The 25,955-nt window shown below is 37.5% G+C and overlaps 1 protein-coding gene across 1 annotated transcript in view; it reads left to right on the top strand.

Moving 5' to 3' along the window:
• LOC109050968 (leucine-rich repeat serine/threonine-protein kinase 2-like) overlaps positions 1-25,955 on the top strand; it is a 49,747-nt gene that overhangs the window by 10,003 nt on the left and 13,789 nt on the right. Inside the window, 25 exon segments of the mRNA XM_042753642.1 lie at positions 73-202; positions 292-416; positions 625-752; positions 1,729-1,873; positions 2,202-2,341; positions 2,431-2,559; positions 2,632-2,801; positions 7,016-7,296; positions 8,435-8,617; positions 8,836-8,942; positions 9,025-9,091; positions 9,191-9,399; positions 12,075-12,325; positions 12,452-12,600; positions 13,277-13,401; positions 13,682-13,852; positions 13,960-14,141; positions 14,577-14,800; positions 14,891-15,018; positions 15,174-15,392; positions 15,651-15,852; positions 16,063-16,151; positions 16,244-16,431; positions 16,510-16,664; positions 16,903-17,049. Coding sequence (XP_042609576.1) covers positions 73-202; positions 292-416; positions 625-752; positions 1,729-1,873; positions 2,202-2,341; positions 2,431-2,559; positions 2,632-2,801; positions 7,016-7,296; positions 8,435-8,617; positions 8,836-8,942; positions 9,025-9,091; positions 9,191-9,399; positions 12,075-12,325; positions 12,452-12,600; positions 13,277-13,401; positions 13,682-13,852; positions 13,960-14,141; positions 14,577-14,800; positions 14,891-15,018; positions 15,174-15,392; positions 15,651-15,852; positions 16,063-16,151; positions 16,244-16,431; positions 16,510-16,664; positions 16,903-17,049 — 4,044 coding nt within the window.

Genomic DNA, 25,955 nt, shown 5'->3' with positions numbered 1-25,955 from the left:
AATAAGAAATGAATTTTTTGCAGAGTAGGGATGTGTCTCAGAAAACGATCAGCTTGTGTTGTTGTACTTCAGGTAGGATGAGGGCTCTGCTGCTGTCACATGGCATCCATGTCAACATTGTGCATCTGATGCGGAAACACGAGAGCTCCAGCGCTGTCTGTGAAAGTGCCTGCAAACTGCTTCACACACTCTTCCAGGGAGCGTAAGCACACACAGCTCCCACATCTGATCATTTATGTGAGGTATAACAGGCAGAAACACAACTGAAATCACAATTTGATTTCACTCCAGGAGGGCCAGTCTAGATGACGCGACCCTGATTCTCGGTCAGATCCTGACTGCTCTGAAAACACACAACTTCATTCCTGAAGTTCAGCTGGGGGGTCTCAGAGCCAGTTTAGTTCTTCTCAGCCCAGGTAGAATGTCTGTCTACTTCCTGTGTATCTTGTTTTATCGGAATAAATTTGCAAGCACTGTGTTTTTAGTTCATTGATGGAATAGTTATAAAAATTACTCACCCTCATATTGTTCCAGATTCATTACTAAATGATGAATTTTTTGGGTAAACTACAATGCCTACATACATAATGGCTGACTCTTTTTTTTTTTTTCTTTTGTGTGCAGACAGGAGTTTAAGAGAACATGGCACCTCAGTGGCGGACCCTGACACGGTGGACGTGTCCCTGCGGGTGCTGAAGAACCAGTGTGTACTAGAGGGAGCTCACACTGTCTATCTAGAGGCACTTAATAGGGTAAATGCTTTGTTCATGCATGATTATGCTAAGTCTTGTGCCCAAAGGGCACCTATTATTCCCCTATTTACAAGATGTAAAATAAGTCTCAGGTGTCCCCAGAATGTGTCTGTGAAGTTTCAGCTCAAAATACTCAAAATAAATACTCAATTTGGTTTCGATTATTATGTCTATCGCACTGTTGTTATGCGTTTTAAACCACATTGGTTTAAACTTCTGATACTGTATATTATTTTTTGAGCGCACACATTTGAAGCGGCTGTTACACGACATTTAAGTCCTGAACTAAGCTCTCTTTCATGTCTTATTGCGCTTAAACCGTCAAATACCCAATGATTTATATGATGAACAGATTTAATTTAGGCTTTTATACACTTTTTCATTGATCAACACACATATATAGAGCACATCAAATATGGTAAACGGAGGCTCAAATATGCTGAAGTTTGTTTTTGTGTGTGAAGTATAGTTAAACTGCTGTTTATGGCCTATTTTTTACTGTGTCTTTGAAAACCTTTTGAAGCATGAAAGTTTTGGTGGATAAGACTTTAAATTAAGGGACAGAAAATTAAAAATATATATATCTTAAATTCTGTTGATGAATGAAATTAATGTCTGTGGTTTAGAAACAACATGAGGATGAGTACCATAACTGATGACAGAAGTTTTATTGTTTGGAGGTGAACTATTCCTTTAATATAATAACTGCCTTTAAACCCTCTCAAATGCCTCTTCCTATAGACATCATAGCAATACATTACTGTAAACAGTATATTTTTTCATAAATAAATAAATAAAGACGAGTGAAAATTATTTTCAGGGGTAGTCAACATTTTGCCTGAAATGCTGTGTATTGACTTCAACTTAAATTGGACCTGTAATACTCCTTGCAGGAAAGAATTGGACTTTAATCAGGTGGATTTAATTTAAAATGTAAGTTCTGAAATGTGGTATTTCATTTGCTATGTGTGTTTAGTTTATCAGTAGTGAGGAGATTCAAGAGTGTGGACTTGGTGTACTCTCAGCGCTAGCTGACAGTTCTGGAGCGGTTGACCTCATGTGCCAGCAGGGGGCGATAGATACAGTTCTTCATACACTGCAGATGTTTCCACAGGAGCGTGGTGAGTCCATTTACCTTACCATGACTGAAGATCTCCAGCCTCTGCTTCTAATCCTAGGCAGACTTTCGACAAAAGGTCTGGTCCACATTTTTGCTTATTCTGGACAAAAACCAACCACTGTTCAGACATTCACACAGAACACATTTTTGCGTTCCACTATGCTTAATTCACTTCAAACTTCTATGTAAACATGTGGTAAACATATAAATTAAACTCTACAGCCCTTCACTAATGTACTCTAAGACGACGTTTAATGCACTGCACACTATTGGGTATGTAAACATTTGTGTGCAACTGTATATTACCTGAAGTTCATCACCCTCTGCAGATGTTCACTACTGGGGTCTTAGTCTTCTGTTTCACCTCATCTCTAAGAAGAAGCTCTCTCGTATGATGGTGCCTGTATTGGCATCAATTTTGGTCAGTTCAGTACGGCAACACAAAGAGGACACAGTCATGCTTTTAAAGGTAGCTCACTACAATTATTACCATTTCAAAACCAAAAAGGTGGTTGTTTTTTATATTTTGTTCTTAACAGTGTGCGTTTTGGTCATTAGGGTTTCCAGGTGGTGTGGAAGTTATTGGACACCTGCTCTAGTGCCGCAGCATGGCTGCAGAAAGAAGCCTTTGAGAAAGACATCTTCCAGATCCTCCGGGAAAATGTGGCAGACCAGCGTAGAGATCCAGTAAGAAAATTAAACCAAAAGTTCTGTCAAAAATGCAAGATCTCTTGATAAATCCTACATGTTCCGCTTCAGTTGCAGGCAGTGAGTTGCCTGTGCCTGTCTAAGATGGTGGTGGACAGAGAGATCATGTATGCCCTGTTGGAGAGAGCGTGTGAGGACGGTGACGTGGACATGGCAGAATGTCTCATCCAGCTGGGCGCTGACATCAACAAGAAATCAAAGAGCGATAAAATCAAAAATCAGTCATTATACACTAACCCCCATTCCCTAACAAACAAACAGATACTCCATAGTCAATTGTACACCCTCAGGCCATCCTAGGTGTATATGCCTTTATTTTTCAGACAAACACAACTGGAGTTATATTAGATAATATCCCAGCTTTGTAATGGCAGCTGAATGGTGCCCCAGTTTTTGAAGCTCCAAAAGTCTCATCCATCCATCATAAAAGTAATCCATACAACTACAGTGAGTTAATGAATGCCTTCTGAAGTGAATTGATGGGAAATATCCATATTTAAAACTTTGTAAATGATTATCACTGGCTTCCTTAACTTCTGTACGTATGTTCACAGGAGAGTCAAGTTATGACATTTAATGTAGGATATAGGCATAGTGGAAACTAATGTGAGAATTGACAAATGTGGAAGTGTATTTAAATTTTAATACAAATCTATATTATAGCCAAAACAACTCACTTCTATTTACAACAAAGACTTAATTTCCGCTATACCTATGTCTTATGTTAAACTACTTGAAACTTAAGCCTGGCTTATATTTCATATTTTATTTAGGAAGCTTGACTAACATTGTAACTGGACTTTGATTGCCATTCCTAGCAGTGAAGAACTTGTTGCTGTGGGGTTTTTTTTTACCTTTATTTATATAGCGCTTTATACAGTACATATTGTGTCAAAGCACCTTTACAGTGTTAAACAGGAAAAATGTGTGCTGATAATGCAAGAGGTAATAGTGTCTGTGAAAAACTGACAGAGTGTGTCTGGCTCCCTAAAACGCTAGGTAGATTGTCCCAGAATTTGTGCGCTAAATAGGAAAATGATCTGCCGCCTGCATTTGATTTTAATATTCTAGGTAATATCAAATGGCCAGTGTTTTGGCAGTTTCTTGCTCAAATACTGAGGAGCTAGTCTATTCAGGGCTTTATAAGTAATCAGCAATATTTTAAAATGTATGCAGAGAGAGCTGAGAGAACCTGGCTAACATGGTAATACTTCCTGGTTCTAGTAAGAACGTCTCAGTTTATGTATGTAACCATGTTTCCCTGAGAAGGGAACGAGACACTGCGTCCTCTAGAGGTCGCTATGGGGAACGCCTTCAGCGTGACCTTTGTCTGAAGCATACATCTAAACACGACAATAACATTGGCTGGCGACAGCCTGTGACGTCATCACCCAGTGCGACCACAGTATAAAAGGGCACCGGGAGAATATGTCATCCACAAGCTTGCGTCCAAAGCATGGCAAGGGAACTAGAGGACGCAGTGTCTTGTTCCCTTCTCAGGGAACCATGGTTACATGCATAACCTGAGACATTCCCTTCCGAGGGAACTTTGAACTGCATCCTCTAGAGGTCACTTGGGGAATGATATACCCATGCCGACATGCTGAGGGGAGTGCATGCCAGAAACCACGGCGAGAACTAAGTACCAACTCTACCATAGTCATGGGAGTTGCAAGGGCCTGAGCTGCATACCCTAAAACAGGGGTGTAAAACTAAATTCCTGGAGAGCCGGAGCCCTGCAGAGTTAAGATTCAACTCTAATTAAACACACCTTATCCAACTAATCAAGTCCTTCAGGCTTATTTGAAAACTACATGGTATGTGTGTTGGAGCAGTGTTGGAACAAGACTCTGCATGGCTCTGGCCCTCCAGGAATTGAGTTTGACATCCCTGCCCTACAAGAACTTAACTATTAAGGGCTGGGCTAGGAAGCCCAAACCTAAAGCAGAGCTCAACAGGGTCCCTCACAGATGCCCAGAAGAGAGCGGTGCGGTTGCAAGAGGTCCTTCATGGTGAAGGGAGCACAGCTAACTCACTTAACAGCAACCCACCCAGGAGGCAGGAGATGGCCCAGCCTCCTGGCATGACTGCTATCCAGAGCTCAAAAGAGCGGAGGCTTAACTTCAAAAATAGAAGGGGGACTCAGACGCACAGATTGAGAGGGTCATGCTCATATGAAACCCCCAAGGGCACTGCTAAGCTCAACCCACAAGGAGAGCAGCTCGACGGGGAGGCGGAGAGAGGCCTAATAACCTGAGGCTGCTACTCAATGGAGCTCAAACGACGAGAGGACTCAATGAGAGAAATCCATAGATGAGGTGAGGGGAGCACTGCCTGGCTTGTCCCAAATAGAGGTAGCTTGTTAGGAGAGCAGCAAGCAGCCCAAATACCTGATGTCACTGCCACAGAGCCCAAGATTGGAAGATTGGAGCAACTGGGAGCGACTCATAGCTAATCCTCACAATGAGGGGAGCACATCTCAGCTTGACCAGAAGGCAGCACTAGATTAGAAGGGGCAACCCAGCAGGGCCCAATAAGAGAGAGTCTACTGTGTGCAGCTGGACACGGTCTCATGCTCTCTGTCTCGATAGAGAGCATGGGTCCCGTACAACCAGACCTGATAGAATGTGAAAAAATAGCGCGACCCAATAACCATTCATGTGTACAGAGCTTAGTGCTCAGCTCATGCATGAAGCATACGAAGATGAGTGCTATCAACAGCCTAGATCAGTACGGATGAGTGAAACCATCACTATTATCAGTCAACAGCAGGAGGTCCTGACTTAGCAGGGGGGGGTGGGGGAGGTCAAACCTAAAAAGTCAGAAAACAGAACAGGTCCGAGTAGCGCTACGGAAAAAAGGCTAGTATTGAATACACAACAGTCTTCTGAGCCTTTGATCCTTCGATCGAGACAGGCCAGGACCCCTTTGTTGTTTGGGCTCAGACCTGGACCTTTGTGGAAAAAAGTAATTAAAAGCAGCCAAGCACATCTTGGCCTCCTTAAACTTCTCGACCACCATCTCGATGGAAGTGCCGAAAAGCTCAGAAGGGGAAACTGGCACATCAAGAAGAAAACCCTTCTCTTTCGACCAGATATCCACCAGATTCACCCACAGATGTCTGTCCATAACCACCATGGCTGCCATGGATCTGCCAATGGCAGTGATGGCCTGCTTACTGGCACAGAGAGTAAGATCTGTGGTGCGACGCAACTCAGGCACCTCATCAGGGGATAGACCCTGACCTTTATCCAGGTCTTTCAGGAGATCAGACTGAAGCACCGCTATGTTATGCAACGAGGCGGCAGCCTGACCCGCTGCCGCGTATGACCTGCCATTCAAACGAGATGTATTCTGAAGGGGTTTGGATGGCAGGGAGGGAGCCTTAAGAGAAGGTGTCTCCCCCATAGAGAGATAGCAGGCCAGCGTCTCTTCAACAGGGGGCATCTTCTCATAATCATTCTCACGCATCCCCTCGATGTTGGCATAATGAGTATTCTGGAATCTATGTATGCAAGACGAGAATGTATTTTTCTAAGCCTTCTCGATCTCCAAATGGAAAGAAATGGAAGGCTCACCTGAGCTGGAGGGCTATGGTTAGAAAGAAAATGCTTGTCGAGGCGGCAAAAGTGTGTATTATTATATTAATTTAAACAATTATTATCGATTAATTATTGTATCAAATAACATGTAAATATATCTTAATGTCTTAATTGTTTCGATTTTTATAATGCATTAGCTTTTTGTCGATCCACTGGTTCACATTTAAAAATATTTAGCAAAAATAGCAGATGGGCTTATTGAAAAAGCAAATTCGTTCTCTGCCAGCAGCAGCTTTCACTTTCGGAACTGCAGAAATATAGTGGTTTCCCCGGTAACCACAGTATACAAAGCTAACGTGCAGCGCTCAAGTTTTTTCAGTGAAATCGTAGCCTTTTGAAGTTTAATCATCATATTAATCCATATAGCAATTCTTGTCTTTCAGTCCCCAAAGACCTCTTATAATTTAGACTTTTTTGTAATATTTAAGAGTTTTCATGGCCTTAAATGTAAACAATTTAACTGAAGACGTTTCAGGAAAGCCTAATAAAAACAGTTCAGTGCAAGCATTTCGGTCATGCATTTGGCAAAAAGATTTTGTTGACTATAAATTTTACCTTTGAAATTTGAGGCAAGTGCAACTCTGACCCAAAGTCTAATATGATCCTGCGGGCCATACTAAAAGACACTGCGGGCCGTATACGTATATAGTTGCCCATCCCTGATATAGAGTATAACATACACGTTGTTGGTTTAGATGATTTAACAAGTTTATACAATTCTTCCTCTCCTATAGCAGAGAATGAGTGGAATTGTTCCTCAGGAAATCTATAGTGCATTATCTGTTGCGATACTGTAGCTGTCAGCTGCATGGTTGTAATTTTAACTCTAATAGTACTGTGTTTGTGCAGGTTTGTGATCGGGGGGCTCCTCTGATTTTGCTGGAGCTGCTGGTTTCTGGAGGTGTTCATGAGCAGCAGTTACGTGGAGCTCTGAGCGTGTGTGTCAGGAGGGGTGATGACCCTGCGGTCACCCTTCTCCTTGCCCGTCTGGGGCTGGACCACACCAACAACGCCCTGTGCCTCGGGAGCTTCCGCCTCGGAAAAATGAAGGCGACCTGGCTCAGCGCTCTGCTCTCGGAGCGCAAAACCCAGACTCCAACCAACAAGCAGAATAGTGAGTCTGATCACATGATCTGGCAGTTTTCATGTATTTGACCTATAAGTTCTGGAGTCATGACCACTTTTACTTCAGTCTGGATTTTTCTTTATAACAATTTCAGAAAATTTCTTCAGTAGAGATTGCACCGAACTAAAGACGTTTTGAGAATAATAATAACAAAAAAAACACACACAGTTTAGAATATCAGAAAAAAAGGTTAGGATTAGGATTACTTTATTTGTCCCTAAGGAAATTTGTCTTGGACATAAAGGCTGCCACATACAAGAATACATAGATTTATAATACAATAACAACACACACACAAATATTTTATTCTCTATCACATCCCAAAAGTAATGTTCATAACAAGCAAAGTATATCATGCTTTTAAAAACAGTATTTATTATGAAAATAATATCCTTTACATGAATATAGTACATAAGTATGAACTGAATGTAATATTTTTGAATACTTAATTGCACATTTATGCAATTAAATTAAAATATGTTAAATTTATGTTAAATGCTAGTTATAGCTGAGCTTTAATTGTAATTTCTATTGATTTCTATTTAAACTTGTATGTCATGTATTTAAAATGAACTTCTAATAATGAAGTTGCAATTTAGTACATTAAAAATCGAAATCTGTAACTTGAAATTTTGTATCGAATAACAGACTGGAGGTAAAATAGTACTTTACATGTATTTTAGTATGTTAGTCAACACATCAAAATACCTTTAACTGTACTTTAAAGCTCAACAAAAAAATATTAAAAGATAATAATTTAAAATGATTTAAAATTAAACTTTTGATTTGATATATTATTACAAAGTGCACTTTTTAACCCTGTAACTGATATCTCTACCACACGGTTGAGAAATGCATACACAATAAATACAGTAAATATTTTGCATTATTTTGTATTATAAAAAGAACTTTCACAGAAAGTTTCAAATTTGCCAAGTTGAAATCACTTGTTACTCGATGGTTTCCAGTAAAACATATGGCATAAATAACATCCTTGTTATTTTCAATTCACTAATTTAACCTTTTTTTGCTCTTTATACACAGTACAGTATGTAGAGAATTCAAATCTACACAACTAAAATCAGCCTGACTGTTGTTGGTAAATCTTGTCCTTGTGTCTTTTAAGGTAAAGGTCAACGTTTGGCCAGACAGATCTTGTCACTCCAAAGAAACAAAGGGTTTTTGGGAGTTGGTAGATTACAGAGTGATGCCAGCACATCAGAATATTTCACAGATGAGGAAAGTGACGACTCACACATTTCCTTAGATGAAAGCTTGGTCTTTATGTTTGATGAAATGGAGAGTGATGGTAAGATGATTCTCACATAAATCATTTCAGTGAATATGCATCATTTTTTGTTGCCTTTTCAACCTCTTTATATTTTGAAAATATTTGGATGTATTGATAATTATTGAATTATTCAGAATCAATATAGATATAAATGCAATAGATATAAATGCAAGTTAATTTAAGCAATCTGCATGGTATGATTTTTTATATTAAGAATGCATGTGTTCCATTGGCAGGGAGCGATGGGCCTTCACAAGGATTGTTGCTTTTCTGTGATTCCCCAGAAGTAGGCAGGAAACCTGCTTGGAGACATCACAGTCAGCGTAGATGTGCCAATTCAGAGGTACCAGAAGCAGACACACTGTTGATGTTCTTTGTATTTGGATTTTAACAATGATTTTAACCATTTTATTGTATTTCTACAGGGATGCCATGGTGAGACAGATCCAAGCGTCCTTTTACATAAGCGGTTTAACTCTCACAACACTAGAGGTACACATTAAGAGCTGTCTGACTTGGTAACTAGTCCTAAAAAGTTCACTTGTTACATCTTTTTCACTTGTTACGTCTTTTTTTGTTTTAAATGTACAGGGCAGGGTTTTATTGAAAGCTCCACTCCTGCTGCTCTTCCTCTGGCTGTGGACAAAGAACCCATCCGTCTGCTCGACCTCTCAGGAAATGAGCTGGGCAATCTGTCCTGTTTGATGGGTGTGAGTGCTCTCAAACAGCAGATTGAAAACCTTCTACAGCTTGATTTGAGCAGCAATAATCTATCAGAGTTTCCCAGTGTTCTCTGTCAGGTAAAAACATTTTGACAGTGTGATTAAAGCAGTGTTGATAAAGTCAACATGAAACAGCTTTCGAAACCCATTCTCTAATGTTCACAGAAACATTGTCACTGCAAATTTTAGTTATTATCAGCTCTAGTTAGGGCTGCACAATATTGGAAAAAACTCACATTGCGATATTTTGTTTTTCTGCGATATTAAAAAAAAAATCACTAGCTGACTTGAATAGGTCTATTTGAGAGAAAAAAAAAATCAATGATTAGGGAGATTTTGTAGGTGAGTAAATCAGCATAGAAAATAAACAAATTACAAGCATAGATAAATATAAAAGAACAAAGATACAAATGAAATGAACAGTGCTTAACATTTTTCAGGTAAGTCTAACAGTATTCAGGTACAGATTGATTGAATAATCAAATGTAAAATAACACTGCAAAGTCTTCACTGTATAAATTAAATCTAATAAATCTGTGTTAAAGCTATACAATTTTCTCACACATCCGTTTTCTTTCTCAACTGTTTACCTTCACCTAAGCCTAAGCAACTGTGTTTACAAGGATACTTGCAGAGACATGCATTTTGACATAATTTCGTGCATATGTTTAATTTATAGATGGGGAAGTAAACGAAATTCAGGGTTCACGTACATCTGCATGGCTCTACACTGGACACGAGTGGCGCGGTGCAACGCAACATAAAATTCCATGAACCCATTATAATCAGTGATGCTGTCTACAGTGGATTCAGCACGGTGTGACAAATCCCCGACAGTAAACTGATGCGGTGTTCTATTTATGACTAACTGACATGCAGTTCAAATGATGGTCGCTTTGTCGTGTCCAGGATAGATAAACTTTATTGCCGCGCGGGGCAGCACAACATGACAGATTTCACGTCCAGTGACACAGTGTCTGTGTGTGAGCAAAGAAAACGATCAGTATAAATATAACAATCAGTATACTAAACATCCCACATCCTGCGATGTGACTATCGCAGATGCACACATTGCGATATCGATGCTGAAACAATATATTGTGCAGCCCTAGTTCTAGTATTATGAATGGAATCATAACAACTGAATATTAAGTTAAGTTCCCTTGTGAAAAATAAGTACACTTAAGGACGAAGTATACTTTACAAGTACGCAAGGGTATAATGGGTAATTACACATTTTAAGTTGCAATTTAAAATATAAAGTACATTTAATGTATATAAACTTCAAATGTAATGAAATAACACACTACCATTAAAAAGATAATCAAGATTATGTGCTTCAGTTTGTTAGGCAAATAGATCAAAACAAGTGTGCTTCTTTAAATCACAACAGAAGATTATCAAAACATTACTTAAAATGTCAAGTCAAGTCACCTGGGGGCAGTCAGTTTGAGAGACGGACTTGTAACCTGAAGGTTGGGGGTTAGAGTTTCAGGTCCAGCAGGGATTGTAGGTGGGGGGAGTGAATGTATAGCACTCTCTTCCACCCTCAACACCACGACTGAGGTGACCCTTGAGCAAGGCACCGAACCCAACTGCTAACTGCAGCAATATGGCTGCCCACTGCTCCGGGTGTGTGTGTTCACTGTGTGTGTGCACTTGGATGGGTTAAATGCAGAACACAAATTCCAAATATGGTTCACCATACTTGGCTACATAGCCCTTCACTTTATTTATATAGTGCTTTATACAATATACATTGTGTGTCAAAGCAGCTTTACAGTGTTAAACAGGAAAAACTTGTGCAGATAATGCAAGAGGACAATAGTAAACAGTAGATTTTTCACTTAAAGTCACTTCATTGTTGATTCAGTAATGCCATCATCCAGCTCAGTTCAGTTCTCTTCAAACAGTGTCTGTGCTATCAAGTCAACAGTATTGCCAGAAATTGTGTGACCAACTAAGCAAGCCAAAGGCGACAGTGGCAAGGAACCAAAACTCCATAAAAGTTCATAAAGTCATTACTGCTGTGCTGTTTGGAAATTGTTGTGTTGCATTAATTTAGCCACTGTAAATGAATAAATAGGGTTGTATTAGTTTTCTTCTAAAAAGGGACAAAAAGTAAGCAGATCTAGCTATTTTTAAGGGTTTTCTGTATGTAGAAGTACTTTCCTTCTATGCAATAAGAAATACCTCTCTTTAGGGAGTGAGTGTGCTCATTAAACCATGGTGTTGGACTGTATTCCTTAATCTTCTTCAAGCTTAAAAAAGCAACCATATCTAAAGTGCTAGAAAAGAGAGAGTTTATAGCTTCTGTTACAACAAGTTTTTCTGTGCTATTGGACACTCAAGTCAATGATTATGAAAATGAGTAGGTCCTGAGACGTGTTGTCTAACCTGAATGGAGTTCAGAATGTCTACAAATGCTGATCCCAATGCATCTTTTTCATTATCAGCACATTTCAATCCATAATTTAGTAACTTAAATTGATTTATAGGGTTATAGCATTTTTTGTGCCAAATAAATACTGCTTTAATTAACTGTATAATATTATTATATAGTATCTAGTAAATATCTAGCTAGTAACTAAAGGACATCTTTAATGTGTGTTTTGATTGTTGTTTTGTCTGTTTTGTGTTGATATTGATCATCATTCTAATCTGGGGATTATTTCCTAACCATACTCAATAATTTTTTTCCAAGCAATTTATGAAGAGAGTTTTATTCAGTGGTGTATTTTTTTCTTTCTTAGAATTTGAGAAGTCTTACACGTCTAGATCTTCAGGGTAACCAACTGCAGTCACTTCCTGTGGAACTTCTGGGTTTGCCTGCATTAAACACACTCAATGTTTCTCGCAACTGCGTTGGTCCTCTTCTGCTGCTGGACCCAACTGTGCGCAGTCCAGCCTTACGCCAGCTCAACCTGTCCTTCAACCAGATCACCGTCTTCCCCTTCCAACTGGGGCAGGTCACGGACAGACTGGAGGAGCTCTTGTTGGAGGGGTAGGTTATGGGAAAATAGTTTTTCTACTGTAATTTCTTTAATTTATTCTTATAGTTTTCTTAGTGGATATATACAGGTTAAAAAAGGTTGTACAAATTAACTGTGTGTTTTTTGTTGTTCTTCAGCAATCAGATATCAGAACTGTCTCTCCCTCTCTGCCTGGCTGAATTGAAAGTTTTAGACATCAGTAAGAATCAAGTTAAAATCATTTCAGATAATTTCCTCACTGAGTGTCTCAAGTTGGAAACTTTCATCGCTTCAGTTAACAAAATCAGTAAGTTTTCCCCACTTTGCTCTCTTAAAAAAATATTTGTTTGTAATTTTTCATTACAAAATATTGACTTGAATCAACTCTGAAACAACATTCTTTTTTGGCTGACAGCAACTTACTTACATTGGCTGTCGGTTAATGTTAGTCAGTAGGCAAATTGTTTTGTTTTCTTATTATTCATTATAATTTTAATTTGTTTTAATCATTTGTCTAGGTGTTTTTGTAATGTGTATTTTTATTTATTTATTTTTACGTACTGTAGCTTTAATTTATTTAGTTTTTTTTTTTTTTTATATTACCAAAATAATTGTAATAGTGTTAGTTTTAGTTTAGAAAAATAAAATTTTAAGCTACATGCAGTCTTTTTAAAATCTTTACAATACTTTACACATTGATTTGATGGCAGATAACATTATTATAACATACATAGAGCTATGGCATTAAAAGAACCCTCCACAAAATGGTATAGGATATTTACTATTTACCATCCATTCAGCTCATTTGGTATAATATCAAGTTCTCCACTGCTTATTTTCTCTCTGAATATTCAGTTTCAATCAGCCATGTCACATTACAGAGGTTTCTAAACAGTGTTTCATGAAAATAAAGCTGGATAATTCTGTAAAATTGTGTTTCGTTTATCACTACTGTTGTTATTAACGCTCATGTTTTCATACAGGTTCATTGTTATACCTTCCTTCAAAAATAACCACTGTTAAATTATCACAGAATAATTTCACGACTGTTCCTGAAATAATCATCAACTTGCCAAAGTAAGTGTTTTTTTGTTTCTGCATTGTGTCTGCAGTAATGCACTTACAGTTGAAGTCTGTGTGGCAGGGTATTCCACCAGAATAAATGTTAAAATACATGCTGCAACCACAAGACTTCAAGATTATACTGTACACGCTAATGTGAAACATGTTAGAAGTCTTAATGATTGTATAATTAATTAATATATACTGGTCAAAGATGCGGTTAATAAAGCCTAACTTGTTTTGAATGTGTAATGTTTCTTTGATTACACAAACAAAGTTTTTAACCTCTCTTTTTCTGGATAGTTTGCGTTCATTCAACATACAAGAAAAAAAACAATAATAGTTCTCCCCGGTCCATCCCACCTTTCCAGTTCAAACCAAACATAACAGATCTTATGCTCAGTCATAATCACATCTCTGCGCTCGACCTGAGTGGCCCGGTGTACAAGTGGGCCAGATTGGAGAAACTTCATTTAAGCTCCAACAAACTGACTGAGGTATGATTCATATCATGCTCTGATTCAACTGAACACTGCAGTTTTGGTCTTTTTGTCTCAAAGAGTATATTTGTTAGAAATTTGTGTTTGACACATTTGTGCTTTAGATCCCTCCTCAGATCGGTATGTTGGAGGACCTGACCTCTCTAGATGTTAGTCAGAATGAAGCTTTGTGCTCTTTCCCTGATGAGATGGGAAAGCTTGTTCATTTATGGGATTTACCTCTAGACGGTCTGCAGCTCCAGATGGACCTCAAACACATTGGGAACAAAACCAAAGACATCATCAGGTCTAAATCTAGACATTATTTCTTGCTTGGATTTTAGTTTGTACAGTAAATGCATCAGTGACCAGTTGCCATATCTGTGGTGTTGATCAGATTTTATTTTATTTTATTTTTGGGTCAGTATCGTCAGACAATAATATTATATCTTATTTGTCAAATAATGAATTCTTGTATACTTGTTACATGTAAATCTTAGAATTATGATTATATTATGTTTAGTATTGATCTTTTACTGCTGTTTTATAATATAAGCTATTACATCTGTTTAAATGTTGTTCTGTTTTTCTAGAAACTTAAGTTTTAAGAAAAGTTACTGAATATTTAGAAAAGGGAGGTGCCTTTATTATGCCCACATATAATGTCTTGTTTCAAATATGTTGTCAAGCTATTACGAGACTTTTCTATTGGTTCATAATGTGAACGCTTTGGTTCTTTTAGGTTCTTGCAGCAGCGTCTAAAGAAAGCTGTCCCGTATTACCGCATGAAACTTATTGTGGTTGGCAGCCCTTGTAGCGGGAAAAGTTCATTGATTCATCAGCTGATCAAGCTCAAACGTACTCAGTGGCGATCTGATCAGCACGCCATTGGCGTCAGCGTCAGAGACTGGGTCATCAAAAACAAAGACAAGAGGAATATGCTGCTGAATGTTTGGGAGTTCTCAGGTAAGCATCTGCACAATGCAGGCATCATATCAAATATGGAAAAAATGTCAATAGGAAATAGCAGGTTTTTCTCTTTCTGTTGTTGTGCAGGTGGTGAAGAGTGCAGTGGATTTCACCCTCACTTTATGAGCTCCAGGGCTCTCTATTTAGTCCTGTATGACCTGAGTAAAGGACCCAGTGAGATAGACGCTATAAAACCCTGGCTTTTTAACATTAAAGTAAGTTTATTATTTAGCTCCTTCTAGCAAGTAGTATCAAAATATTTGTAGTACGAATACAAAACCAGACCTAACTGTTATTGTGGAACATTTGGTTTAGATAATAAAAGAACATGAAATATATACTTAATATATTTTCAAACTGTTTTTCTCAGGCCATAGCTGGACAGTCTCCTGTGATTGTGGTTGGAACTCATGCAGATGTGTGTGAAGAGCACCATCTACAGGAGTGTGTTCTGAAGCTGCGAGAGGAGCTGCTGTCTCAACCGGGCTTTCCAGTGATCAAAGAGAACCACATGCTATGTGCCTGTGAGGAGTCTGAGTCCATCAGCAGGTTGCGCAAAGCCATCTGTAGGGAGCTCATTGGTTTCAAGGTGATTTACAAAATGTAGTTTTTCTTGGCACTAATTAGCAAATATTATCATTGATTTAAATGATAAAGTGGTGGATTTGCAATTTGCCCTAAAAAAAGAGAGAGAGAATACATTGCATACATGTAGTTTACATTTATAAAGTATGTTGTTTCGAGTAATAAGTATGCTAAAGTGTAATTATTTGTCACAAGTGTGATCACATCATGAAACAGGTTTTCATTGTATTTTTATAATGAATTGTGTCTGTGGCATTGGCAGATCCAGGGTCAGCCGGTAATGGGCCAGCTGATTCCAGACTGTTATGTGGAGTTGGAGAGGAGAGTTTTACAGGAGAGGTCACATGTACGCACTGATTTCCCAGTGCTCAGACACAGCAGACTACTGGAGATCATACAGGAAACACAGCTGCAGCTAGAGGAGGGAGAGTTACCCCATGCTATCCACTTCCTCAGTGAGGCTGGTGAGAGTTGTTTCACTCCTGAATCCCTTTCTGATGTCTTCTTGCTGTTTATGTCCAATTTGTTGTTGTTTCTTTAGTTTTGGGCACATGCATGTTCCTATGGAATGTTCTTAATCACTTGTTATATATTTTGCTCATTTTAGTTGCCTTATGTATTGGATTTATTGTTTTATCCTAGTAAACAGACCTTCTGTCTGTGTTTGTCTCCAGGTGTTCTGCTTCACTTTGATGACCCAGTGCTTCAGCTAAAGGATTTGTATTTCATTGACCCACAATGGCTTTGTAACCTCATCTCACAGGTTAAACATACACATATACACACACACACACCTTGCTTCTCCCTGTAATTCGTTCATAGCAGTAACGTCTCATATGTTTTGTTGACTGACAGACGTTGACTCTGAGGAGCACTGGTCAGTGGGACACCACAAGAGGAGTGGTGCAGCGAACAACTGTAGAAAAGTTTTTGAACAAAAGTCACTGTTTTCCCAAGGATCATCTGACTCAGTACTTCAAACTATTGGAAAAGTTTCAAATAGCCCTGCCCTTCGGAGATGACCAGCTACTTATACCTAGCAGGTAGTGATAGGACCTTTTTTTATTAAATTGATACAAAGTGGTGTACAGTGGTAGTTTTTATATTTGATATGTCCCCAGCCTGTCAGATCAAAGGCCAGTGATTGAGCTTCCCCACTGTGAGAATTCAGAGGTGATTGTTCGGCTTTACGAGATGCCGTACTTCCCCATGGGCTACTGGTCCAGACAGATCAGCCATCTGTTGGAAGTGTCTGCTTTCCTGCTCTACAGCAAGGGTAATGCAACACAAACACTAGAAGTCAGGATAAATGATTCCTGTATCTAGTTGGACATTGCACTTGCCATGGCACAAACATAGGCTTGATTCCCATGGTACAAACATACTAATATAATGTATATCTAATGATATTATAATATAATTAGAAACATATTGCTTGAATGCACTGTGAGTTGCATGGGTCTGCCAAATGAATAGCAAGTAAGACAGTTTGTGAAGGTTTGTGTACTCTACAGAGAAAGCATTGAGACCAAACCGGATCTACTGGAGGAAGGGCATCTATCTGAGCTGGTCTGCTGAAGCTTACTGTCTGGTGGAGGCCTTGTCTCTAGAAGAGAACCCTGCTAGCTTCATCAAGGTCACCGTCCCCTGCTCTCGCAAAGGTAAAAGAGAGGTGTTTTCTTTAGGCCATCCTTAATAGTACAGTAATAGTGATGACAATTGTGATTTCATAATAGTAACATAATAGTGATGACAGTGGTGACTACGATGTGGTGATGCAATTACAGATGGTAGACAACCAAAATGGGTAATGCCGCCGCGCGTACCGCCGCCGCAGGGCCGCAGCGTTAACTGCAAATCAGTCGCGTGTTAAAATCATTCGCGAAACTACCGCCAGGTAGCGCAAAGGTGACGGATTGCGAACTGAATGTAATTGTAAAATGAAAAGGATGACGTTAAAACAACAATAACATTATAATATACATTATAACATCCTTAAAAGCCATTAAAAATAGGATAGTCTTAGGCTACAGTCTACTCATCAAAAAAAAAAAAAAAAAAACCTTTACACAAAGGCTCTTATGCATGCTATTGTTTTTAAACAGTCATTATATATATATTCGGTTCATTCTTGGTTTAAAAATAATAATAATAATAATAATCTTCAGGTTCCATTTGCAGAGCGAAATGAGAACGGTCCAGCATTTACAAATAATTCTTATTAACTATTAAGAATAATAACATTATACTATATGTTATTATTCTTGATTTTTCAAACTGCTAACACTTTGCATTTTTGAATTATGCCTTTACTGTGTGACCAATAATTGTGAATTGTTACTTTGATCGCGCTGGTGCCTCGCGCACATTCATTGGAAACAGTAGCCGTTCACCATGCCATTCGGCGCGAGCAGCGGGCCACTTTGGCATATTTTTGCTAATTATGTTTTTTTTTTTTTCGTCGATACTGAAACACGTGTGAAATCCAAAGCCTATTTTACCCAATGAATAAGAGTTTAGCTTCAAATGGGCAACATGTTTGGATTTGTCCCGAATGAGAGAGATAAGCCCAACATAATGTATCGCTTTAAATTATTTTGAATTATTATTATTATTATTGTTGTTGTTTATAAGCCTATATTATTATATAGCCTGCTGCAATTATATTTATCCATTAGAATTATATATTTGTAATTCTTGTTCTATTCTGATAATTTTTTACATTTAAAGGATTTGTTGTAAAGTGAAGGGAACTAAAAATGTCCTGTTGGTACATTAGCCTATAGCATTATTAGGCCTGCCGTTATTATTTCTGAATTTAATAAAATGCAACTCTCACAAATGTAATTTATTTTTTAGCGTGTGTTTTCGTGTATGTTTTTATCCAGCTTTTATTTTTCCATTGCATCTAAAAAATGACTTTGTGCATCACATTCACTTCGTGAACAAACAAATATAACTTCAGATCTGCCTCCTGCGATGCTCAGCTGTGGACGATTTCAAAATGTTTGATATAAAGGTTGCTGTCACATTTAGTACAGGAATTGTTCATTTAAAAAAAAAAAATCAAATTATATTGTTAGTTTTATGCTAACATGCAATCAAGTCTTCGGATACTATACAAGACACAAGTTCATTTTAGGCTAGCATGCACTGTGACCTTTTACCGTTTCAACTTATAAATCCTTGAGATTTTAAAGTCAGTTTAATAGTATTGAAATTCAAGTTGAAATCTCGAAAAAAAATTTTTTTTATTAAATTATTTCTATGAATTAATAAGTTAGCATGACTTTTTCATCATAGCATTGCTGTATTAGCAAGGGTAACTCACAGCCACAGCAACACTAGAAAGTCATAGTATAAATGATTCCTTGTATCTAGTTGGATTCATTTGTGCACTGCCATGGCACCAACAGAGGCTTGATTCCCATGGTAACACACATACTAAGATAAGTTTATAGCTAAATGATATTAATAATATAATTAGAAACATATTTGGCGTGAATTCACTGTTTAGTGGCATGGGTCCTGCCAAATGAATAGGCATAGTAAAAGGCAGTTGTTGTGAAGGTTTGTGTACCTCTACAGAGAAAGCATTGAGAACCAAACCGGAATCTATCCGGAGGAGGGTGCCATCGATCTGTCTGAGCTGGTCATGTCTGAAGGGCTTACTGCTGGTGTGAAGGCCGCTTGTTCTCTAGAAGATCCAACCTCTGCTATCTTCATCAAGGTCCAGCCTTCCCCTGCTCATCCTGCAAAGGTACAAGAAGTAGGTGTTTTCTCTTAGGCCATCCTTAATAGTTACAAGTTAATATTGATGACAATGGGGATATTCGATGAATATGTACATAATATGGATGGAGCATGTTGGTGACGGGTATGTGTGTGATTCTAATTACAGATGGTAGACACACATAATGGGTAATGCCGGCCGGTGCGGACGTAACGCGCCTGCCGCTAGGGGCCGCGAGCGTTAACTGCAAATCAGGCTCGCCGGTAGTTAAAAAATCAATTCCGTCGAAACTACCCTGCGCTGGCCATGGGTAGCGCAGAAGTGTACTGATTGTGCGAACTGAATGTAAGTGTAGAAATGAAAGGATGACGTACAACAAGAAGAACATAGAGAAAAATAACATTATAATATACATTATACACATCCTTAAATCCATTTACTAATTAGGATAGTCTTAGGCTACCGTCTACTCATGCAAAAAAAAAAAAAAAAACCTTTACCACAAAGACTCTTATTGCATTCTATTGTTGTTAAACATGTCATTATATAGTATATATTCTGTTCATTCGTGGTTTAAAACAATAATAATAATAATATAATCTTCAGGTTCCATTTGCAGAGCGAAATGAGAACGGTCGCATCATGTGTAACATATCTTAAAAAAAATTTTAAAACCTATTAAGCAATAATAACATTATACTGATATTTTTATTATTCTTGAGTTTTCAAACTGCTAACACTTGGCATTTTGAATTGATGCCTTTACTGTGTGTATCGCAATAGATTGTTGAATTGTATACTTTGATCGCATGCTTGGTGTCCTTCGCATTGCACTATTCATTGTAAACATAGAGGGGGCCGGTCACAGAACCAGTTGCATTCGGGCGCGCGCTAGGCGGGTCCACTTTGGTCATCATTTTTGCTAATTATTTTTTTGTTTTTTTTTTCGTCGATACTTGAAACACTTGTGAGAAATCTCGCAAAGAAGCCTATATTTACCCAAATGAATAAAGAGTTTAAAGCTTCAAATTGGGGCAGCCTGTTTGGATTGTCCGCGAATGAGAAGATAAGCCCACAACATAATGTATGTTCGCTTTAAATTATTTGTTGAATCTATTATTATTAGGACTTGTTGTTGTGTTACTAAGCCTATATTTATATATATGCCTGCTGCAAATTAATATTTAGTCCATTAGAATTATATAGTTGTACATCTGGGGTGGGGTTCTAATTCGAATAATTTTTTGTACATTTAAAGATTTTGTTGTAAAGTGAGAGGCCTAAAAATGTCCCTGTTGGGTACATTAGCCTATAGCATTATTCAGGCTGGGTCCGGTTTGATTTCTGAATTTAATAAACTGCAACTCAGGAGCTCTCTACAGAATGTAATTTATTTTTTTAGCGTGTTTTCCGGGTATTTTTTTATACCTAGGCTTTATTTTTCCTTCGCATTTGCCTCTAAAAATGAGGCTTTGTGATCACATTCACGTTCGTGAACCCAAAGCACATATAGACTTGGCGATCTGGGCCTCCTGCGATGGCTCAGGGGCAGCCTGTGGACGAATTTCCAAAATGTTTTATATAAAGGTTGCCTGTCACATGTTAAGCAGGAATTGTTCATCTTAAAAACAAAAATCAAATTTGGATCCTGTTAGTTTTTAAGCTAACATGCACTCAGAGTCGTGCGGATACTATATCAAGATACTAAGTTCATTATAGGCTAGCATGCTACTTGACCTTTTGAAAACAGGGGTGTTCTCAACGTTATAAACTCCTTGAGAATTTAAAAAAGTCAGTTTAATATTATTGTAAATTGCAAGTTGAATCTCGAAAAAAAATTTTTTTTATTAAATTATTTGCTATGAATTAATAAGTTTAGCATGACTTGGTCCTATCATAAGGCATTTTTTTTACAAGGCGGTGATCCTATTTCGTTTTCTGAATCCAAGCACCCACTTGTTGTCGGGGGTGGAAATCTAGGAATATCGCAGCGCAATATCTCACTCCAACGCTACAATTAAGGCTAATAGCGGTTCTTTGGCGTGGTGGTTTTCGTTTAAATTGTTTATTTGTTAATGATGAATTTCTTGAAGAAAATAACACTAGTTTTATTCCTTTAATAACATAAGGGATGCCAAATATTGTGTAATGTACAATAATATAGGGCCTTTATCTTCCGTAGCAGTTTAAAAGTTTATATTTGTTTTTGATTCCATCGGCATTTATGTTACAGATTATCCTATTCTCGAAAATAAAAATAAATAATAGTCATAAAAAAATGCCATCGGTCTGAATAAATTTTTACGCATTATAGAATTGGGGTCTTTACTTTAATGAGGTTAAAATACAGTAAAATTACAAATGGCATGGGATTTTAAAGCATGACAACTGAAGGTCCTATGACACATGTGATGCATTTTTGGAAAAAAAAAAAAAAAAAAAAAAAAAAACAATAGCCACTAAATTTTTCAACTAAAATAGTACTATTTGCAACGCATATAGCCTGTGAATAAAAAATGCATACTTTTCAATATAAGAGAACACTGATTAGTGTTAGTTGCGGTTCTGGTGTTTGGATTTGTACTTCAATATAATGAGCTCCAAGTTGGAAGTATGAGCCTACTACTAGTTGATTTTTTTTATTTTTTTTTTATTTTTCTTTACTCTGCTATGTAAGGCAGCATTAACTTAGCAATGAGAATACGTCTTCCCTTCAGAGGGCGACCTGAGATGTTTTTCTGCCGTGCTTAAATGTTTGGTTCCAGAAAGGAAGGAAGAAAAAAAAAAAGTTTGAACGAGTCCGCAGCGCGCTGTGAAGAAGCGGGATCAGCTGATGGAGGATTCCGTCCCTGGTCTTTAAAGCCGTCCGGCAAACGGCCTACGTTCACAAATAACAATTAATTTTGCAAAATAAATGATTAATGATCACTTGTATAATTTGTTGATTTATTTTGGTCTAGTGAAAATAATAATATGTGCTGCGGGAAAATAATGAATAAAAAGGAGAAGTGCTGCTGTGAGTGCAGGCCAGGTTTCAACCCTAGTAGACATGACAATAGCACCGTTCTCGCAGCGACCAAGAAAAGCAGAACTCGAGTTCATTTCAGGCTGTAGGGGGCCTGGGTTTAGTTCTGGGGATAGCTTGTGGTGGTCGAGATTAAAGGTGTGTGATCTCTTGCTCTTTCATATGGACAGTCTTATGAGGATTTTTCAAACTTTGCAGAACCAGGTTTTGGAGGACACTTTAAAGAAAGGTTTGAATCACTTTAAAATGTTGACTACTGTATAGCGCAATAAAGTTTATTAGTTATTATAACTTAATTTCGAGAGGAATGTTGCTTTAACTTAAAAAAAAAAAAAAAAACAACAAAAAAAACGTTGCATTAGGGCGTGGGCGATAGTCCTATGGCCTAAAAAAAAATCCCCGATTTTTTCACAAATAAATCCGATTTACATGTTATAAATCAATTTTTTTTTGCCTCTCTACTTAAACATCAATATTTCAAATGCAAAGAAATTGTTCAAAACAAGTTTTTAATATAAAATATATTATATTTTTTAATACTAGGCCCATCCATGCCGCTCCACTCGACGTTAAGAGCTGTTCAGATTAAACTGGCTGGCCAGCTTAGCCGCAGTGAGTCAGTGTCAGGATGGACGAGGAGGACAGACCAAGTGTAGGCCTAAATCAGTTTTCTAGTCTATAGTTTTCATCTCGTTATGCCGCTGGTTTAGGTTATGTATTTATTTTTATTTCTTATATCAATTATTTGTAAATTATAGCAGACACTGTCTAACCGTGTCTACACCGGACCGGCACTTGTTCCATATAGGGCTAAACAACATCTCTCTCACTCTAGGGCAGCAGGCCTATGGTGAGCGGAGTGAGGAGCAGCAACAATTTCCCTCCGCGGATCCGAGCATTTAATAATCACTCGCTCGCGCGGTTCATTGATACCGAGAAACACTGCTCCGCCTTCACTCCCGTGGCTAAAGTTGAAATGTTATGTTCATAATAGCTTATAAAAATAAAATAAAAAATAAATAAATAAATAAAATTACAGGAGAGTTTCAAAGGGGATTAGGCGTATTGTGTGCAAACTTTTGGCCTACCAAACGCCAAACTAATAAAATTGTCAGCATTAAAATGTATAATTGCTGCTTTCTGCTGTGCAAAATTTTGTTTGTGATGAAAGATAACAGTTTACATTTTCGTCAGTTATTTTATCTACAGATCGATGCATTTGTTACAGATTTCTGCTCATTCAAAATCAGATACAGATGAAGTAGCCTACTGTAAGATTACATTTCTTTGAATGCATTGTTGCGACAGCGATTACGTGTGAATGTGCTGTATCTGTTTAAATCACGCTTTAAACAAAGGTTAAAAAACGCAAAATAATCAGTAAAAGGAAGACAAACTCCTTGAGAACTAGCCTGTAATGCTCGACTATTGCAGTCATTATAATCTTCTGATCGGAGAGATTATGTGTATCAAGATATAGCTAAATATGTTTATCATGTGAATTCTTGCTAAATATGCAGTTATATTACGGGCTGTTGGCATGAATTGTATTCGTGATGGAGCGGTGCTGGAGCGAGTGAAAACGATGACGCTCCGACTTTTAAAAAATCCGCTCCTCTTCAGTCTAGGAGAATAACCACCGCTCCGCTCATACTCTGCTCGGCAGCGTGTCTCAAACACGCGGGGGGGGGAGGGGGGGGCTTGAGCCCAATCATTCTCGAAACATAAAATATTTTATTTTATTTCAATTTTCGTTTTTGTGTTTCAGAGGAAAAATCAGTGTTAAGGCATCTCTCCATTACAGACCGTTCTGAAAGAAGAATTTATGCAAACGCGTATAAAATTCTTTAAAAAACTTTTAACAGAGATGTCTCTAGATGGTATTTAATAGGTCTGCTTCCCACGTAAGATTTTTCTAGTTACTAGTCGTTCATTTGTCATTATTCAACTAATCGCAAGTTTATATTTAAATTTACAACTATAATCCAGCCTTAATATATTCCACGCTCAAGAACATGCATTAAGTTCGTCACAAAGCACAGGCAGAAGTAGCCTTATAATTATGAAAAAGGAGACATTTTAATTATTTATTAATAAACAAATGTTTTCTTGTCGGCTGCAAGATGAAATTCACAGTGCTGACTCTCTCCACATGGACGCGCCTTTAAACAGAGATACAACCTTCACAGATTACATAATGCTTTCGTTTTGAATTGATTCGTTTAAAAGACATTTCAAGCTTTCTGTAGATATATTTCTCATGTATGTGAGACGCCACAATTTTCAGTTATTTCATTATCAGGAAACAAATTACGTGATCCCTGTCATGCATGCGCATTTATAATTTTTGCACAAACACTTGAATATAAATAATAATTCACATTTTGCATATGCATTACAAAGTAAATAATTTTTTACATGCAATTATCCAAAATAAAACCAAACAAGATTTGTAATGAAGATAAAATATGTAGACAAATAAGAATAAATGCTGCGTGCACTCAGCATCATGCGCTCTGAGCAAATCTTGCACTCTGATATTTTACGGAATATTATACAAACCTGCATTTAAATGCGGCTGCAATTTATTTATTTATTTTATTTATTTATTTTTTACTTTAGTACTTAAATTATATGAAAGCAAGCAAAGAAGACTCCATTTAAAATCACTGAAGTTGTCAATTAATGAAGCTCTTTTTTTTTTTTTTACATCGTGTGCACTTTGTTGATAAGTGAGGACGTTTTATTAATCCATCCATTCTTTAGAGTTGCAATGATTTAGTTAAATCGTGCAGGTTTAATTTAATGTTCATTTCTTGTTTTAACTAGGCCTAAATAATGGGAGTGAAATTATACAGTGCCTTACGTTTTACTAAAATAAAGAAAATAATTTATAAAACACGCAAGCCTAGCTCACAATAGGCTACCACTCTTAATGCTATGATGCAAAGTAAACCTCATTTTCTTTTTAAAAATATAACACATAATTCATATTATATAAATAATACTGCACACTATTTAAATGTTTCTAATCTAAATTACGGTGTAGAGAAAATATAAGCACAGGCTCATAGGCTTGACATTTATCCTGCTTGAATTCATTCTAAGAAACGCACATATCTTCATAAGGACTAAACTTTCATCTGTGAATATTAAATATTTTTTCTTTCATTTTCCGGACTGCAATCAAATATAACACTTCGGTGAGGCAAAGCTGGCGTCTATTTGCGAAAATGTGCTTTGATGCGCTTGTTTGAAAACTTGTGATTAAAGCGCCACTCAGCGGTCAAAAGCTGCAAATGCACTTTGCAGACACCGCGGCGGCGGTACGAGCGGCGGTAGAAGTAACGTTTTGGATGTCCACCTACTGTATATTGTAGGAATGTTGATGGTGTGATGTTGATAATGGTATACTGGTCATGATGATTGTGATGATGTTGATGTCATGATGAAGGTGTGATGGTCATGATGATGATTATGACGGAGGCAATGTGATGCATTTGATTCAGTGATAGTACATTTACATTTACATTTAGTCATTTAGTAGACACTTTTATCCACAACGACTTACAAATGAGGACAATGTAAGCAATCAAAATCAACAAAAGAGCAATGATATGCAAGTGCTTTAACAAGTATCAGTTAGCTTAATGCAGTACACATAGCAAGGTTTTCTAAATCATATTATAAATAATAATAATAAAAAAAAACTAAATAAAAAGATAGAGTACAAAAAGATTAGAGAAGCTAGTGTTAGTTTATTTTGCTCGAGGGCACCTCAGTCGTGGTATTACCAGCCCGAGACTTGA

This window comes from Cyprinus carpio, chromosome B25, assembly GCF_018340385.1.
Source record: "Cyprinus carpio isolate SPL01 chromosome B25, ASM1834038v1, whole genome shotgun sequence".
NCBI classification, from domain to species: Eukaryota; Metazoa; Chordata; class Actinopteri; order Cypriniformes; family Cyprinidae; genus Cyprinus; species Cyprinus carpio.
The sequence above is the reverse complement of the archived record's forward strand: the minus strand, read 5'-3'. Positions and strand labels throughout refer to the sequence as shown.